Genomic DNA, 19,320 nt, shown 5'->3' with positions numbered 1-19,320 from the left:
TACTAATTTGGACTAGACACCCAACAACTCTACTGAGAGAGTAACAGGTGTGGAGAAGGGCTTACAAAGCAAGACGGTTGTCACGGAGGGCAGCACACTGAGGTCTTTAATGGAAATCTTGAGTAAAAGAATGAGAGAAAGAAAGTTGGAACTTATAAAATTCCTACCCTGTGTCCCATGGTTATTTTTGTTAATAATCACTTTAAAAAAGAAAAAGAAAAAAAAAAAAAAGAAATTTGAGGCTCAGAGAGGTCAATACACTTGTTCAAGGCCACAGATGCCAGGTTGGTGGGACAGCAGTCTCTCTTCTTCACTCTAACTCACTGTCTCACCTCCACACCTGGCTGCTGTTCCTATGTTCTTCTTTAAACAAGGTGGCCATTTCCATAATGATAATTTTAGTAACTGCTTTAATAATAAAATTGTTGAGTGCTTCCCCTGCAACAGGCATTTTGCCTACATCATTTCATTATCCCCACCTCACTTATGAGGAAATCTAGACTCAGAAATTAAGTCATGTTGACATGGTCTCAAGGGGAGGTGTGGGGTGGGATTCGAACACAGGCAGCCGGACTCTGGAGGTTGCACTGTTATCACGTCGCTGCACTGCCTCTGGAAACACTTGTGGTTATGAAGCAAGAGCTCACCTTTCCTTCCTTTTTCAGTCCCTTACTGGGTAGGACATGCGATAGAGCATCTTAGAACACACTTCAAAGGCTGGCTAGAAGGGCTGACATCAGGGGCACAGATGGCTCCCTTCTCGCCAGTTAGCTTTGGAAGAGTGACATTCTGGTTAAGTGCTGAAAGGCCACAGCCAGGGTCACCACGGGACAGAAGTGGGAGAAAACAGGTGGAGTGGCTGGAAAGGCAGCCTGATGATAGCCGTTCCTCTAGAGCGTGCTTCCGGATCCATTTCCTGGTAAACCTCAATCCAGGGTTAAGTGGGACTGTCACCATAGGTCCAAAGTCATCTAAGGGTGAACTGGCTCTTTTGAGGCTGCTGTCACCTGTGTCTTACAGGACTCATCTCAGACCCCCCACGTGCAGAAGCATCAAAATCTGCGGCGGACACAGCCTTGAGCTTCACTGTGCCAACAGTTCAGTTGTTCCCCTCCCCCACCCCCTGTGCTCTGCAAACGTCACAACGAGGCTTAATCCAGGCTCAAGTTCATCCGCTCCCTCCTCCTGCCGCCGTGATAGGGTTATTCAGGAAGTTCAAGCAGTGCATACAGGTTACAAGAACGAGGACAAAGCCACGGGGGACGAGGTCCCCTCGCTTCCTGCCTCCTGACAGCAGCTGGGGTTATTATTCCTGGCTGACTCATTTAAAAAAAAAAAAAAAAAGCCCCAGCAATGTTGGAAATTATTATATGCAACATAGAAATGCCATTTATTCAACATTCAACAAATATTTACTGAGTTGCTTCTATGTGCAATTAGGGGTCATGTTTTTGTTTTACCTTGAAATTAATTTCCCTGAAGATTTAACCATAACCAGGAATCTAAGGGACCCTTACTGGTGGGACACTCGAGACTTTTAGGATCTTATTCAGATAGAATTGAGCAGACAGTTTCAGATGTATAAGCACGGAGTAGATGGGGTGGGGTGAGGGGGAGATAAGGAGAGAATGGAGAATTACATGTGTAAAAGATCGGATTTTTTAAATAAAGCATTTTAGAGAGACACTGACGCAGAATCATGAATCAGGAGACACCGTGTCTGTTCTGGCCAGCACCGTGACGGAAAGGCATTCGCGCCTGGACCTCAGTATGAGTATTCTGGAAAATGAGAAGGCAAAAGGAAATGTGTTTTAATGGGCCCTTATGACTAAAATTTGAAAAATGTATGATTCTGAGTTGATATATAGTTTTATATGTAACACTGTATGTTTTCATATATAGAAATATTTACATCTTTAATTGAAAAACATTTTTAAGAGCAAAATTAGTTTATATACATAAAGAATATAGGCTTTGCATGAGATGTATGTCTCTGAAATCTTAAGGAAATTATATTTTCTTTCTTTAAAAAAATTTTCTTTTTAAAAAATTTTTAAATTACTAGATTTTTTTTTTCATTAAAAATGTTTTATTTTAGGGGGGAGGTAATTAGGTTTGTTTGTTTGTTTGATGGAGGCACTGGGGACTGAACCCGGGACCTGGTGCATGCTAGTCACACACTTTACCCCTGAGCTATATCCTCCCCTGGTTTTTTCAAGTTAGTGAAATGTATTAGAACCGCATATATTAAATTTCAAAAAGTTACTAGATATTTTTCTTCTTAATCTTATTTTAATTAAAATGAATTAAATATATACATTTTTAAAAGCTTATGATTCTTAGAATGCACAGACGTGATATGTGTCTATACACATTTTGAAGAGAAACGAGGTCATTGCCATCAACTAAAACAGAAACCACAGTGCTGGATTCATATGGAGAGAAAGTTGAGGGAGTCTATCACCTGCCTTCCAGAAAGCCTCTGCTAAGAGAAGTAAAGGCACTTCCCCCTCCTGTTTGATGTTGAAGTCATGCCCTGTCAAAGCACTTAGACCTGGCTTTCCATGTGCACAGGTGACAGATAGATACTTTGATCAACAATTTGTAGCTGGTGTAAGAAGTCCCCTGGAGGACTGGAAGACCGATCGGTCCGGGAGACTTTGATCTGTGTCATTCAGCTTTCAAGCCCACACAAACACAGACCCCTGAGATGGTGACGGAAAAGACGACTACCATGTTTTCCGAATGTGGCAGCCCCATGACTGTGTGGAAGAGAGACCCTATAAGACAGAAACAAACATACACACGCAAGCTCACTCCAGAGCAAAAGGGTTGAGTCTTTTCTCTGTTGGCTTCTGGCTCTGCTAAGACACTATCTGGGGGCAATTCTTATTGTTGTTTAGAAAATAGAAATCTCCAACTCTGCAGCACTCATTCACCTGAATCAGGGTAGGGAATACACAGTAAGCAGCCCGCACTCCCTGCATCCACAGAAATGCAGCAGAATCCATCATCAGTCACGACCACCTTTCCCAAAACGCTCAGGTGCCGCTTTGAAATCCTTTTCAACACAGCACTTCAACTGGCCGTGTAAACTGACCGGGTTGCACTGTGAAATGAATCCATTTTGCATGCTTGACCTGAACCGTTCCTGGGTGAGGGGAGAGGGAGGGGTGTGTGCGCTTCTTGGGTATAAACCTGTGTTGATGACTATGGTCAGGGCTGAATGTAAAATAAAGACTCGTGAAGGATGGAGACATCACGGCTTGGATGCTTGGGTGGGTGGGCACATCTGCAAGTGAGTGAAGATTGTCAAAACCAACCCCTGGCCCTTCCTGGAGATCCTTCTAACCCTTGAGTGTGCCAAAGGAGAGCTCTGTGCTGACTGGTTTCCTCCAGACCAAAAAAGGCTTGGACCCCCAGTGCCCCCCAACCCTAGAGTCCACAGAGCCCTAATAAGACAGCTGATGGCTGCCTAAAATTTATATATAACTTTAATGATCTATACCAGTGTATAGATCATTGCAGTCCCAACTAATGTCATCTAAAGTAAATAGAGGAAAACAGACAGTGGCTATCTCTGAGTGACTTGAGAAACTTGGTTCTACAATCAAAATCTACCAGTCTGAGCCTCAGTTTCCCTATCTGTGAACTGGAGACTACAGTACCTACAGATTATGAGGAGTCACTGAGTGAGACCCTGTATGTCAAGGACTGTACCAAACTTCCAATTCCTTTCTAGCAGGAAGAGTTGACCAAGAATTATGAAAATGTATAAGGGTTGTCAGTTTTTCTTTTAATCAAGCAAAGATGCCCACTCACTTTTCTTTTGTTCCTAAAATTCTAGCTTTCTGAGCAGCCTGGAAGGAAGACTGTTTGGAGTTTTCCTCCTTTCATCCCATCTTTCTTATCACTGACCCACTCCTTCTCATCGTTAGGCAACTTTAGTGAGCCAGGTACATGATGGAACGAGTCCTTCTTCCCGTGCGAACATTTACTTCTCACGGAGCTCAGAGTCAAGAAGGACCAGAACTGGCCTGGTGTAAGAGTCTCTCTAAAAAAAAAAAAAAAAAAAAAAAAAAAAAAAACCCACAACTTTGAAACTTTTGGGCTGTAACATTTAGGCAGCCTGTGGCCAGAGGACAGATTTGAATCTTCAGATCAAAGAAAGAGTTTGCTCCCAAACTTTGATGGCACATGCTTGGCCTCTGAATGTGGTCACCTCCTGACACTCATACTGGAATTGATACTTGAAACACCAGTGATCTGGAGATGGTCCCACCTCGAGGTGCATTAGAGACCACCCCACTTCCCTGGATGGACCATTGCTGGGAAGAGCGGACTCCTGGTCTACGGCCAATAAACCTTGGTCTGCACATTCTACCATTTACCTGGGAAAATAGTGCTAAGTTGCAAGACAGGGCAACAAAAACACCGACAAGAGCTGGCCAGCTCACGGGTTAGCTTGGTGGCCCTGAACACTCAAGCGATTTTGTTCCCCTTCCAATTTCCTGTGCTACATTAACTTTTATTGCTAGCTCAGAGCTTTGGCAACTGGTCCTGATTTTACTAACCTGAAGGACAGAGGAACAAGAGGCACCCACACAGCTGACGTGCAAGAAAAAATCAGCACGGAACGTCTTGATCAGCCTCAGTGTTTTTTTCCCTTGCTACAGCTTGCCTTTAATGAGGGAGTCATAATTATTGCAGGTTAATCGTGTCTCAGGCCCCCAGAGGGAGGGAGGCTGCAATGACCATTTTGAAATCTGGCCATGGCTCCCTCCAGCTGATTCTTGGAGGCACAGCGAGGCACTTGTGAAATTGGAGGCTCGGATTTATGTCATTGCTGTGGTGACTGGCAGAAGGATTCTTGAGTGTTTCTATAATTCACATATTAAACAGAAGTTAAACCAGGGGCTAGATGGAAAAATCTATGTAATGAAAGACAGAGAGACCAGTTTTATCATTGCTTTGAAGAACCCAACTACAATCTGCATTTTGGAACAACCTGGTATGTTTTTGACTCATGGACACTGCGAATGATGCAACTGTGCTTTCCTTTCTAAGTGGAATGCCAACAGCTTCAGCTTAAAAAACATATTATGTTTAAAAACAAAACAATAACAGATACGATTTGTTAAGCACCTATTACAGGCTGCACTTTACGTACTTGCCTCATTTCACCCTCACAGCCATCTTAGGGAAGTAGACATCTGTATTGCCAGTTTGTGGCAGAGGAAACCGAGGGTCAGAGAGTATCCAGAAACTGTCAGAATCCTTGGCCAAGAGGAGGAAGAGTCAGGATTAGAATCAAAGTCAAGGAAAAAGTATGCGCACCTCCATCCACACGTGCACACAATCCCTACTGTGTTAAAATGTGCGATGTTTCTTTTGACCTATTAAAATATTATTTTTACAAAATGGGGTTCAAAAGAAACATCAGAGCAATTCTGTTCCTGTTCATCCAGGACCCAGTGATCATCTGCCACGTGCCAGACCCTGTGCTAGTAAGCCAGTCCTACTCAGAGTCTCAGAGCTGTGGCCCCAGGGCCTCAGTGACCACAGCCTGAACCTACATTCTGTAGGCTCTACCCGGCCTTGTTTGTTAAAAAAACCACATCCTCCAGGTCATGGCACTCATTCAGACACCATCAGTTCCAAGGGGCTACAGAGATGACAGGAAAGTGACCTCACATGGCCACACAAATGGGGAGGTCCAGGGAAAGGTACTGTGGCAAGACGTGGCGGAGTTTTGCTGAATCTGTTCCTTCCAAGTCAAGATCAAATGAGTATTCTCCTTGCTGTTTTTAATCCTGAGATCCTGAGCAGTGTGAAAACTTCAATCGTTAAAATTAAAAAAAGAAAAGTTCTATCAAGTGAAAGGCTCCATTTTGTATCATCTTCAAATATCCTGCATCAAAAATTAATAAAAGGCTTCCTTGATAAGTTAAACACAGAATCACCAAATGACCCAGCAATTCCACTCCTAGATATATACTCAAAAGAACTGAAAATGGGTGTTCAAGCAAAACGTGCCCACAAAGGTCCAAAGCAGTTCTATTCACATTAGTCAAAGGGGGGCAACAACACAAACGTCCATCAATGGATGAAGGGATAAACAAACTGTATACCCGTACAATGGAATATTATTCAGTCTTATAAGGAAGGAAGTTCTGGCACACCGTCCAACTGTGTATGAACCTTGAGAACATTATGTCAAGTGAAAGAAACCAGATACAAGAAGCCATAGATTGACTGACAATGCTTAGGGAACGTGGACATACCTTTTTGAAGGCCCCATTCAACCCACTACAACCCATGACATCTGTGATAAGTTGTTTACAGAGCAACAGAAAACTAATACAGTGACCACGTGTTTACTTACTCATCTGTTGGTTGGTTTGTTGGTTCAACAGGTATTATTGAGTACCCGCCATGGGTAAGGCACAGTGCTGGGATCCAGGGGTGCTGAGTAAATAAAACAGACTTGACCTTGGCCATAGTAGGACTCACAGGCAGAACACTCACTCTTAGGCCCTCCTCACAAAAGGGAGCCACAAAGTGGAAAGATCGCTCGGACCAAGGCGGGCTTCAAGCAGTGATGCTACATCAGCAGAGGTTAATTGAGGCTGTTGGAGAATCTGATGAAGGACAAAGACCCTCCTTCCAGAGAAGTGCAAATGGGGTAGAAGGTTGCATATTATGTCAGAAAGTTCTAGAACACCCAGGGGCCCTTCTTCAAGGTCCACAGTTAGGAACAGCTGGTTTAGATTCTTGAGATGCCTCTTTGATAAAGAAATCTACCAAAGGGATTGTGTCCTAGAGTACCTACCCCTTATCTCTAAGCTAAATCTTAAACTTTGGCATCACCACTGTGATGGTTAATTTTATGTGTCAACTTGACTGGGCCACAGGGTGTCCAGACATTTGGTTACTATGCATTATTTCTGTGTGTCTGTAAGGCTGTTTCTGGTTGAGATTAATATTTGAATTGGTAGACTCAGTAAAGCAGATGGCCTTCCCCAGTGTGGGTGGGCCTCATCTAATCTGTTGAAGACCTGAGGTGAACAAGAGGTAGAGAAAGGAGGAATCACTCTCCCTGCCTCACTGCCTTTGAGCTGGGACACTGTGCTGCTCCTGCGCTTGAACTTGGACTTGGACTAGAATTTAAAACATGGGCACTCCTGCTTCTCAGGCCTTCAGATTTGGACTAGAATTATACTATTAACTCCCCTAGGTCTGGACATCTTGGCCTCCATAACTGTGTGAGCCAATATAATAAACAGGATACATACGCACATACATTATGTATCTCCTATTGGCTCTGTTTCTCTGGAGAGCGCTGACTAACATACTAACATAACCACCGGCCATCAATACTAATGACAACCAAACTGTTCTCAGAACATGGCTACCAGAAAGCAATTCTATCTGTGGACTGGATGTTACAACCTTGACTAGAAAACATGGGACTGTAGAAACATGGGACATTTCGTTTCTTTTCTTCTTTACTCATTTCAACTTCCAGATTTTTTTTAAGAGAGCATGTACTCAACCAACTTTTGAAAAATCAAAGAAAGAAACGAGTTAGAAAAAACCCTGAGGATTCGCACAAACAATTGTTTAAAAAAAAGTGCTATTTATAATATTTACATGACACTTAGAAATACAATCTTTCACTGGATACTTAAAGCTATTAAAAATTCGTGTTCGTTTTTGATTTTGATAATGTTATTGTCATGTTTTGGGCTTGTTTTGGAGAGCTCTTACTTTATGGTGATGCATAATAAAATATCTATGGATAAAAGGATATACAATGTTTTAAATGTGCATCTGTTAAATGTCAAACATGGTGGAAGCGGGGGATAAAACAAGACTGGCTACATCTAATAGTTATTGAAGCCAGATGATGGGATAACGGGGGTTAATTATACTCTGTCATCTTCTGTTAATGTTTTTACACTTTAAAAAAAATAAATAAGTAAAAGACAGAAGGAGCCACACATAATTCTTAAGACAATATAAATAATTTGATTGATACATAGATAAAACCTGGGAAGAAAAAGAAAACTTCCTTCAGCATTCTACGATGGGTCACTATAACTGCCTAATCTCAGCTGGTTTCCAGACATTTCTCGTGAACATCCCCAGATTTGACAGCGTGGCAGAGAACTAAAGAGCGTGTATTTGGCAGCTTTGCCAGGGAGAACATTTCTTATTGGCATGTATCGTTACCTAAAATTCTATTAACTACTGATACTGTGTTTACTGCCTATCTTCCCTGTGATAATGTAAGCTCTATGGTAGGGGTTCGGGGTTCTTTATCACTGTATGCTACTATGTGGCTGGGAATTCATTACAATATCTTTTTGAAAATTAACCAAAAAGGTTACCTATAAAAATCCTATGTATGTAAGTCATTAGTGCTGCCTACTTCAGCTGTTGGACTATGTCACCAGATTCATTAAGTTCATTATGTAATCGAGCAAGAGAAAAGTGTGTTTTACTTGGAGACCACCTGTTTACAAGTATGTGAAAACAGGAAGTGCAAATACTGTCTTTAAAAAGCAAAAAGGAAATGTTCAATGTTACATCACATTAAATTGTTCCCACACGTTTCCTTTCTTGGAAAGGAACTATCAATAAACTATCAAGTTTTATTTTTCAGCTGTTATGTCCTCTGATACAGGAGGCCACGCACAATTGTTTTAAATGTGGTATCTCTCTCCCTTCTCCCGACTCGAGAGCATTACAGAGGACCATGAGTTTCAGGGAATGACACATAAGATGCTGAATGCTAAGGTGATCTCCCTAAAACCAAAATGACAGCTACAGAAAAAATTCTAAAATTTACCAGCAGCCACTGGTCCTATGGAATGGGTGCTAATGATAAGAATCAAGTTTTAACACATTCCATTTTAAATTAATTTTTAATACTGAAGAAAAAAAAAAAAAAAAGCATTCCTCTCCACAAGACCCACTTCTTCCTGGTGAGATCCCCAAAGGGACGCCTGCTCTTTTCTGGAAGGCATCACTCTTCTAATTAATCAGAAATTGCAGGAGGTGGAGGAGGGTGCAGGGGGTGGAAATCAGCAGGGGGTGAAAACACTGGAATTTATTCCTGCCTTTTCCACATCCCTTCTCCCCCGCCCTCCCCACCACCGCCGGCCCAATCTAAGTCCCAGCTCTCGGTTTGGGAAACAAACAGATGAAATACATGGAACTGAATCCAAGCCATTTCTGCTTCCCTGCAAGGCAGGCCTGGCCTCCATGTCTCATTGGTACAAGGCCGTTATAGGGTTCAGTCTTTCAGGGGCCACTTCATTGGTTATATTTGTGCAATTTAGATATTTTGCCCTTTATTTTTCCCCTTAATTTCAAAAGTTGAACATGTTACTGGGGAAAAAGAATTCAAGCTGACAGAATTCCATAAAGAAAAAAAATTAAGTTCCCTCCTCCACAGAACCTCCCCACCTCCCATGGTTTCCATCAAAGACTCACCTCTATTAGCTGTGAAAGTCTATCATTCCCATCCCAGATCACATTAGAAGCACATGCAAATACACACACAAACATTCAGGCACGTGTAGAGCTTCGGTTTTTAAAAAAGTGTAATCAGATATGTATTGTCCTGTATTTTGCTTTTTCCCATGGCCAGCCGATATGTCTGTATGCATATCCCATAATATGCGTATTTAGCTCTGTCTCTTTTAATGAGTTTTTTGTTATGCGGAATTTAAAACTGGAAAAATTATAATTCCAACATGACCCTATTGATAAGGATTCAAATTCACAGGTTAAAAAAATACACAAATAAACTAATGCCTGTGTGATGCTAAAAACTATCACTGATTTCTTCTAGTTGGGAGACTACGCACATTTATTCAAACATTTCTGCATTTTCTGGTTCAGAATGGCATTGCTCAATCTATAGATATGTTTAATTTGCACTGAAACTGCCAAGTTGCTCTCCAAAATGACCCCAAGCAATTCATGTTCCTTTTAACAGTGCATGTTCCTTTCCCCTGTTACGGAAAGCTTTTTAGAAAGTCCGGTTATGAGTATGAGTCAAAGTTTCACTGTAATTTTGCTATGAGGAAAAAGGCCTCTGGTAGATCAATCCAAAGATTCACTCTTGGTGGAGACACTTTACAGGGAAAGGGAATGATAATAGAGTCCAGTGGTAGGCTAGGTACCAAAAGAAAGGAACATTTGGTTGGAGGGACCTGGGCTTTTGACTGACAGTCAGCTGCCTAGATGGGTGACTGATTTTTCAGAACAAGTCTTAATCCCATTAAAGTTTATCAGAAAATTGCTTAAGCAATTTATCAGGAATGGGGCTGTGAATCACATTATGCAAAAGGTTCTATTCAACACCAGATTTGGGACAACTTTTTTTTTTCTAATACCCTTTTATACTCTATAAATACGTTCACCAACAGGGAGGTTATCTGTCTTCACTTCCGTCATTGCCATGTTGCAGAGTGGTTTCTCACTGTTTAATTTCCATTTCTGTGAAGTAACAGTAAGGTTGAGGCTTTTTGTCTGTGTGTTTGTCAGTTTCCTTCAATGAATTTCTCGTTTACTGACTTCTCATTTTTCTATTGGGAGGTTCACATTTTTATTTTTTATTTGCAAAAACTCTTTGCATATTTGGGGTAGATTATCTAAGTATGTATGTGTGTGTACATACATGTACATGAGTACATATGCACATATTTTTTTTTCTACTCAATCTCTTAAGATACTAAACTTGAAAAAAAAATCACTTATTTATATGTCAGTTTCTCTCTAGAAGAGAGTTACTCCATTTCTACTTTAATATAAAGTCACTGCAGTCATGCCTTAAAGCCTTCAGAGCCTCTCCATCCTCTGTAAACTGACTCCAGGGCTGTTGCAAGGCCCCTCACCATGGGGTCGCTGCCGAAATCCTTAACATTATCCTCCATCACTTGGTCCTGGCCCTTTGCGCCCCAACAACACTATTTCTAGTGGCCCTCAGAGACGGTCTATTTCCTCCCTGCATCTCTCTCACATGCTGATCCCTCTACAACATGTTTCCTGGATATTTTCCCCCCTTAAAAAGCCCCTGTTTGTCTTCTCTCTCTTCTGGAAGAAACCTTCCCTCATTACCTGCCTAGCCTCACCAAAGTGGCATTAGTCACTCCCTCTTGGGTACCTTGTATGCACCTGTTTTTCCTACAAAGCTCATTTTATTTGTCCCCGGGTCCATCTGGAGGACATGGAGTTCCTTGAGGGTAAGGAGTGAGCCCTGTTTTTCCTATACCACCTGAGCTTAACACAGGACCTGACTAATCCAGGATGGAAGCCTAGTCAATAATGGTTGAATGGATAGAAATGTCTGTTCTGATACACATCTTGAGGGAAGGAGTCATGGCGGGGGAGCCGCAGGACCCATTTTTCCTCCGTCTTCTGCCAACAAACAAAAACACTCTTCAACCTCGAATGGATCTGAAATTGGGAGAGAGCACAGGCTGTCTTCCCTGTTTCGTTAGCTCGGTCTCCAGAATCTGATGGGCTGTACCTCTGCGCAGGAAGTGTTAACACAAACATCATCCAAGTGCTCGGGGAAATTTTATTGTCTGCCAGATTTACAAATTGGAATCGATCTTCATTCAACCAGTTTCGCCCAAGTTTCTGCGAAGTGAACACAGCAAAAGATAGGTGCCTTTCAGATCACCTGTGATTAAACTCACTGCATTTGTCTTCAAACAAAAGTGTTTTTTTTTCCTGCCCGCAACATATAATTTTAGTCAGCTAACACTAAATTAGACACCCACTCAGATTTATTATGATAAGAACATTCAGTAAGCTAATTTCAAGATGATGACTCCTATAAATTCTTATAATTTATTATTTAGTACTTTGGTTTTTAATCATTAAGTACGTGAAGACTTTGTAGGTCAAACCTGTATTAATGAAGACAGTAATCTATTTTTCAAACTCTGCTCCTCACCCACCTTTCAAATTGTAAATTAACAGAAATAGATTTAAACACACTTGTAAGAACAAAGGCAATAATTGGGGGTTGAGGGGGACATCACCCCCAATTGCCTAATTTTTCTAGGTAGATTGTCAATCATAGTCCCGACTTATTTAAGACACATCAAGCTGATTCTTTCAATGAAATAATGGAGTCCAAACTTAAGAAGGCATTAGTTCACTAAGAAAATAAAACCCGTAACCTACATTTAAAGTTTCATTAAAAAACAAAGCTGTTCAAATATTAGCCAACACAATTTCATTAGGTTTTAATCTTAACCCAAAGCAGCAATTTTTACTGCTTTTCTGTGAAGTGTTACAGCTTTCGAGATGCAGGGGCAGGAAGTAAAATATTAACTAAATAAATATTTTAGAGAGCTACCGATGTTATCTAAATGAGAGGCTGCTTTATCTTCCGAATTCATTGCCAAATTAGAACTTGTTTCATGATAATTTCAAACATTCAGTGCTAAAAGACTTAAGGGTTTTATTTTGCCGAACAAAAGGGATGCTTTTTGATCAACCGCATGCAAACAATAAAGTTACTGGCAGGGTAATGTCTTTTCATTTTCCCCTAAAATAAAATTAATTTTTATTATGATGTAATACAAGCCCATTGTAGGCAATCTGAAGATAGAGTAGAAAGAAGAACAATGTTCACTATTATCATTTTAACTGAGAAAAAAGTACCAGGATACAAAATGAAGTAGGATTTCAGCCGAGTCACTAAGAGGTAAAAACAATCATGTATATGCTGAGAAAAATCTAGAAGGTTCTATAACCAAGTGATAACAGCGGATATCTTTAGGAGACGGTACAACACACAATGTTATTTTTCATTTCCTCTGCTCATTGTTTAATGTAATATTCCGGAAGTTCCTTCAGAAATAAAAAGACATATGTTTGCATTCATACTATTGAAAGGATTTTAAATTACATCAGTGTCTGAATCTTCGTATGATAGAGACATAGTCAGTGTCCATTTTACCGGAAGACTTACTCTTGGGAGTGTTTCTACTGAATTATCACCCCGAGGACTGCTCATGGCATCTCTCACTGCAATGAAAATCTCCCTGGGCTATACATATACACTCACAAGCTGGGCTTCAGAACAGGAGGCCAGCTACATACATCCACACCATGCTTTCAGAGTGCATGCTAAATTACTTTAGAAGTGTATTTCCTCCCCTCCTATTCACCTGGGGAAAGATGAAGTATTGTGGCATTTTAGAGAAAATTCTTGATGAGAACAATGATTCTGACTCATGGTTGGAAGGATTCACGAAGGATGGAGATCAGGAAGGGGGTTTTAGTAAACTGGGTTATAGAAAGTCTACTAAAACTGGATTTCTGGATTTCATTTGTCATTCACTAAATAAATAAGAGTAATAAGAATCATGATTCATATTAATAATTACTACGTGTTTGCCTTGGCTATGTGCAGCACCGAATTAAACACCTTACAGATATTTACAAGTCCCCACACAAGCTATATGAAATGGTCTCATTTTACAGATAAGAAAACCGAGACACAACATCACTAATTATCCGTGTGTAACCTGAGGCAAGTCCATACTTGGTAGAGCTGAGATATAAATTGCACCATCTGACTCATTTCCAAGATGCTTGTTAATCATGAGGAGAAAGAAGCCTGCCACCAACAACCTTTTGAGAAAGTGACAGATGCAGGGGGAAAATGAATTTATTAACTGGTAGAAGTTTCCATCCAAAAATGTGTAATTGTTAAAATCGTGAAACAGGTAAAAACATGTAGGCACTCCTAACTGTTGAGCTCTTGGATTATTTATCCTGTAGGTACTGCAAGTAAGCTCTGCACTAATACTGATGAGTAATATCACCACCACCTCCAAGTTTAGAATCTTCTAAATGATAATAAGAATTTAATATTTCATACAGTTTTGGTAGGTCAAGCACTGAGGGGCAGTTTAGCTGGTTGGTTTTAGCTGAAGTTATCTGAAGGCTTAACTGGGCTGGAGGATATATTTCCAAGAAAGCATCCTCACCATGGCTGGCAAGTTGGTTCTGGCTGTTGGCTGGAGGCTTGAGTCCCTCATCCTGTGGGCTTCGCCAAAGGACTGCTTGAGCGTCCTTACAACATGGCATCTTACTTCCCCCACAGCAAGTGATCCCAGAGAAAGCAAGGCAGAAGTTTCAGTGTCTTTTGTCACTGAGTCTCAAGAGTCATGCTCTATCATTTCTCCCCGCCAGTCTTGTTCCGAGTAGATGGGGACTCCACAAAGCTCATGAAATCCAGGAATGCCAGGGTCCTTGGAAGCCATCTTGGAGGCTGGCGATGACAGGATCTCTTCTCCCTTTGTCTAGACAGCCCCGGGAGCCAGGAAGTAGTTACAGCTGCACTCTCACATAAGCAATGAAATGAATTCAAAGTGGGTCAAATGGGAGAAGGCAAAGTCACTTTGAAGAAATACAAGGACACCTGGTCCAAGTTGCCCTGGATTACAGGACCAGTGATCCAAAGGATTTGAAAAGTTCTATGTTTCAAACAGCTGGGGAAAAGAGAAGCAGACAGGTTTGGAAAACTCTATGAGGGGCTCCAAAAAAGGTCGTGGTGATAAGGCACAAGACACATGGGAAGAGTGTGAGTAATATTATTTGATAAAATGTGAGGAAGGGGAAAACTCCAATATTTAAAAAATTACTATGTTATTTGTGAAAATATATTAAAAATTAATTCTGACATGAAAACTTTTGAACATTTCATCTACATCCCTTAAAATGTACAAACTGGGCAAAAAATTGGTGGGGGGATCTCCTCAGGAACATGAAGAATCACTTTGTATTTGGAGCCGTCTGGTATTCTGAGACTCTTAGGTTCAATAAATACGTCTTGAGCACTTTTATATGCCTGGCACTGTCCCAGGTCAATGGATGGGTTCATGAATGACAAGATGCCCCAAATCCTAGTGGAGGAGATGAGAAATAAGCAAATACGAGTGTGCAGTAGATCCTTTGTGTGAAAGAATCAGACTGGTTATCTCCTGAGGCAACCAAGTTTCTGAATCATCCTGCCAACTGACCTTTGCTTCCATTACTTATCCATCAAGTGATTATTAATTTTATTTGGCTAAGTCCCTGTAATTCTACTCATAAGGAAACACTTCTTTCTGATCAAATTAACATGAACATTTCAAACTACGTCATAATTACAATGCTCTTTCTGTTTTGGCACTTGGCTGATACATCAGTCACTATGAGTTTGATTGCTGTGAGTCTGCTTGTCAGACAGATCTACCCTTGGTGGGCTGACAAAGTCTGAGTTACCAAGCTTGAGGGTGAGATTCATATTGTTAATGAACTCACCAAGGTAAACACCAACGTGGCAAGCTTCTAGGAAGTCAGCTACCTGGCTTTCACTGTCCACACCTGTCCTCTTCTTTCAAAAGCTAACTGACACTTTATACAGTGGAAAAAAAATGCCTCTAGGAACTATAAAGAAAACATCACACACAGACGAAACCAGGCTACTAGGAAAGGCCTGACGTATACACGTCTGCCATCCTCTGATTCCTCATTTATGACTGATATTAATAATTGATCAGAGAAATCTTCTGAGTTGAACCAAGATGGCTTCAGAGTCCTGCTCACCATAGTACCACAAGTAGACATAACAACTTTCAAAGATGGTGAGGCTCAAAGACCTCAGATATCAAAATCTGTTTGTCCCAATAAGACTGGGTTCTGTTGCAAATTGACTCCTGAGTCCACACATTTTAGGTTCATAGGCACTGACTGATACAAGAGGCACAGAGGGGTCCTGGGTGAGGCTCACTGTCACATAAGGCTTCAACAATAGTGAATGCAGATGGTGAGAGTTAATGGTGGAGGGGGTGGGAGGGGATAAATTGGGGGTTCGAGATTTGCAGATACTAACTACCATTTATAAAATAGATAAATAACAAGTTTCTACTGTAGAGCACAGGGAACTATATTCAATATCTTGTAGTAACCTAAAATGAAAAAGAATATGAAAACAAATATATGTATGTGTATGTATGGCTGAAATGTTACGCTGTACACAAGAAATTAACACAACATTGTAAACTGACTATGCTTCAATAAAAAGGAAAGAAGGGAGGGAGGAGGAAGGAAGGAAGAAACAAAGAGGTAACGGTGGGATTCTAAGGAACTGTAAGTAATGAAGGAGGGGGAAATAAACAGCTTTATATGCCAGAGTTTCATTTCAATGACATTTTAATAGTAAAGAACTCTAAACAGTGTACTTTCCCAGTAAGTGAAGAGTGGATAAGCTATAAAAACTATCACTTAATAGCTTTTTCTCTAGCTGATGTTCGGCATTAATAGACTACTTTATAATAGGGGAACATACTTGCACTATAGTTTCAAGTGGAAAACTCAGGATAGAGCATCAAATATAAAGTAGTATAAAAAATGGTATAAAAATTAAACCCAGTCATGGGGGTCAGTTTGAACAGGACTAAGCAGATGCAGTGGTTGTTGTCCAAACAATGACACACTGGCTAAGTATTATTATTTTCTTTCCTCCTCTGCACCCTCCTCTTCTTCCACCTCCACCTTTTTTTTTTTTCCTTTGGTCATTTCCTGTTTGGTATTTTACACACACACACACACACACACACACACACACAGAACCTGGTAGTGAAAACTGTAGAATAAAAGTCAAGTTCCTCCTCTGTTCTCTATGGGAGTCCCTTGCAGTTGGTAGGAGAAATGCAAACACTCCCTTTCGCTTACTGCCTCGAGATTAAAAGTCTAGTCTGGGGAGAAAAACAAGTGTCATTTTTGGTTTTGCCATTAAGTTCACCAAAGGTCTTTCTCAAAATTTGGCTGGGGTTTTTGACAACTTCATATGACTTCACGGTTCCTAAGAAGAGGTGAATGAATCAGTGGCGATCGAGTCGTGGAGGACTGCTCCCAGTGGTAACTGAGGTTTCCCTCGACCCCTGGATGTGTGGGCAGAACGGTGGCAAGCAGGGAGACCTACACACTGCATAATGAGCTACTATTCAGGTCGTGTCCTCCATGGGACACCAATTAGACTCTGGGCAGCTGTGCCAAGGGCACTGACCTTCCTCCAGGGGACCAAACCCCCTGCCACATGGTGCCTATCTGACCTACCACTGCTCAAGGAAACTGTGCCTCTGTGAGTTATTTCAGCTTTGCACCTTCCCCACCAAAAGGAAATATGCTCACAATTGGCAAAAACAGAAATACACTAACCTGTCTGCAAGGACTAAAAACTGTGCGAAATAGATGCATCAGGTCATTAAGGAAATACAGAATCTCGGAGAAGAGAAGCGGTCTCCTTGTCTAACTCCCGTCTATTTTGGGAGTCTGTTCTAGGAGGTGGAGAGCTGGTGGTTCAAGCTCATCATGGCCTTATTGGCAGGATGAGAGCAGACTGATCAGTGCTTCACTTTCTGCTTCAGGGTCAGCCCTAGGCAAATCTGTTAATTAGGCTAAATTTGGTCTGCTTAGATACTCTCCTGCTTTCCTCCTTGGTGCCCTCCCCCCTCTCTCCACCAGGACAGGCTCCACACACTTAGGCAACACCAGGCAAAGAACTTTCCATTCCCCAGTGTTTACACTGCTCACTCCACCTAATGGCCTATATCTACTGAGCTCTGTCTCTACCTTTGCGTGAGATGATAAAAGACACACACTCTCACACTCTAACAGCGGTTCTGTTGGAAGGCACTGATCTAGACCAAAGGACTGGTTCCAACAGTTAGTGAATGCAGGCCATTGCGTTAGACTGGCTGGGAAGGTATGTGGGGGAAAAGAGCACTTGAAGCTTTTCTTAAAAACAGCCATAGCGTCAGTAACTAAAAGTGGCACTTCTTCAGAGCCCAGCGTGTGAACGGGACACTGTGCGACTTGCTTTCCATCCATCATCACAAGTCTTCCGTATTCACAAACCACCACAGAGCTCCGTGGGCAAGACAATAACCACTTTTTGTAAAAAGTTTATGGTGCTCAGCATGGGCTGGGTTCTTTCTCTGCCTTGACTGATCTCTGCTGGGCTCACTCTTGTGTCTGGGGTCATCCACCAGCTTGGCTAGTAGCTGGATGGCGCTAGATGGCCTCACTCATGTGCTTGGCGATTGGGAGGGTATCTCCCAGGGCAACCAGGCTCCCTCCACGTGGCCTCTTGTTTTCCAGCTGGCTGGCTCCAGCTCGCGCATGTGGTGGTCTCAGGGTCCTCAGCAGCAAGGGAGCAAGCCCAGTGTCCAAATGCCTCTCGTGCCTGTGCTTGTATTGTCTGTGCTAAGGTCCCACTGGTCACTGCCAGTCTCTTACTCAACCTGATTTAAGTGGTGGGGAACCAGATGCAGCCTCTTAACGAGAGGATGAGCAACACCATGTAGGATGGGTGTGGATGCACTGGAGGGAAGAACTGTTGTTCTGTTTTGTTTTGTTTTGTTTTTTTAATCATCTATTATCTTTATAATCTACCATACCTTTCCCAAACCCTAAATTTTGGTTGTTATTATTTCCATGTTATAGAAGAAGAAAGTGAGATTTAAAATGTTTAAATAACATCCCCCCAAAATGAGAGAATCAACCCAGTTGTGCTGGATTGGAATCAGGTGCGAATTCATATTAAAAAAAAAAAATATATATATATATATAATATCATAAGTATATATGTATAATATATACTTTAATACTATAAATATAAAAATAATGAAATTTGTTTAAATATAAATGAAATCAAGTGTAAATATAAACACCTTAAAATATATAATATGCACACACAGATCCAGTAATAAGTAGAGATATGAATGTACACATGAGTTGGTATACATACGTGTACTTCCAAACTCTGCCCACTGAGAGGTCCCAGAAGCGACGATATCCCCAACGAGCACACCCACCACCCACTTGTTGGTTTCTCAATACCATTCCCCAGTAAATGGAACCACGGAAAAGGAGTTAACGCCAAGATGGGGGCAGGGAAATACAAGACAAGCATGTAGCTTTCCACAGTGCCAAAAGGTAAGGAAGTGCTCAAAAAACGATGGGGCTTGTTGACAGGGCTCGGGAGCCAACCTGGAAGATGTGTCAGTGGCCAAAGCTAGAACAGTTGGAGCAACAAATTTTCTAACAAGATTATTATGTTATGACTTATGGAATGAATTAAATATTTACGTGTCCACCCTGATTTAAGTGAATAAGTAATTAAATAAATAAATGAAGAAAGGACAGCCTTCCATAGAGAGGAATTCTACTTAAGAAATGTAGATGGCATGCAGGAAATAGAAAATCATCATTCCAACACCACAGTATTAATTG

General features: G+C 41.3%; 1 protein-coding gene across 2 annotated transcripts in view; it reads right to left on the bottom strand.

The window, feature by feature from the left end:
• Positions 1 to 19,320, bottom strand: part of WWOX (WW domain containing oxidoreductase) — a 902,466-nt gene that overhangs the window by 292,042 nt on the left and 591,104 nt on the right. Inside the window, exon 9 of one of the 2 annotated variants that reach the window (XM_032486816.1) lies at positions 10,817 to 11,658. The exons of the other annotated variant lie outside the window; for it this stretch is intronic. Within the exon in view, the coding sequence (XP_032342707.1) occupies positions 11,335 to 11,658 (324 nt within the window). The 3' untranslated portion in view covers positions 10,817 to 11,334. Of the gene's footprint in view, positions 1 to 10,816; positions 11,659 to 19,320 lie in introns of those variants that run through there. 2 annotated transcript variants of the gene reach the window in all.

This window comes from Camelus ferus, chromosome 9 (assembly GCF_009834535.1).
Source record: "Camelus ferus isolate YT-003-E chromosome 9, BCGSAC_Cfer_1.0, whole genome shotgun sequence".
Classification (NCBI taxonomy): domain Eukaryota; kingdom Metazoa; phylum Chordata; class Mammalia; order Artiodactyla; family Camelidae; genus Camelus; species Camelus ferus.
Note: the sequence above shows the minus strand (reverse complement) of the source record. Positions and strands in the feature narration are given on the sequence as shown.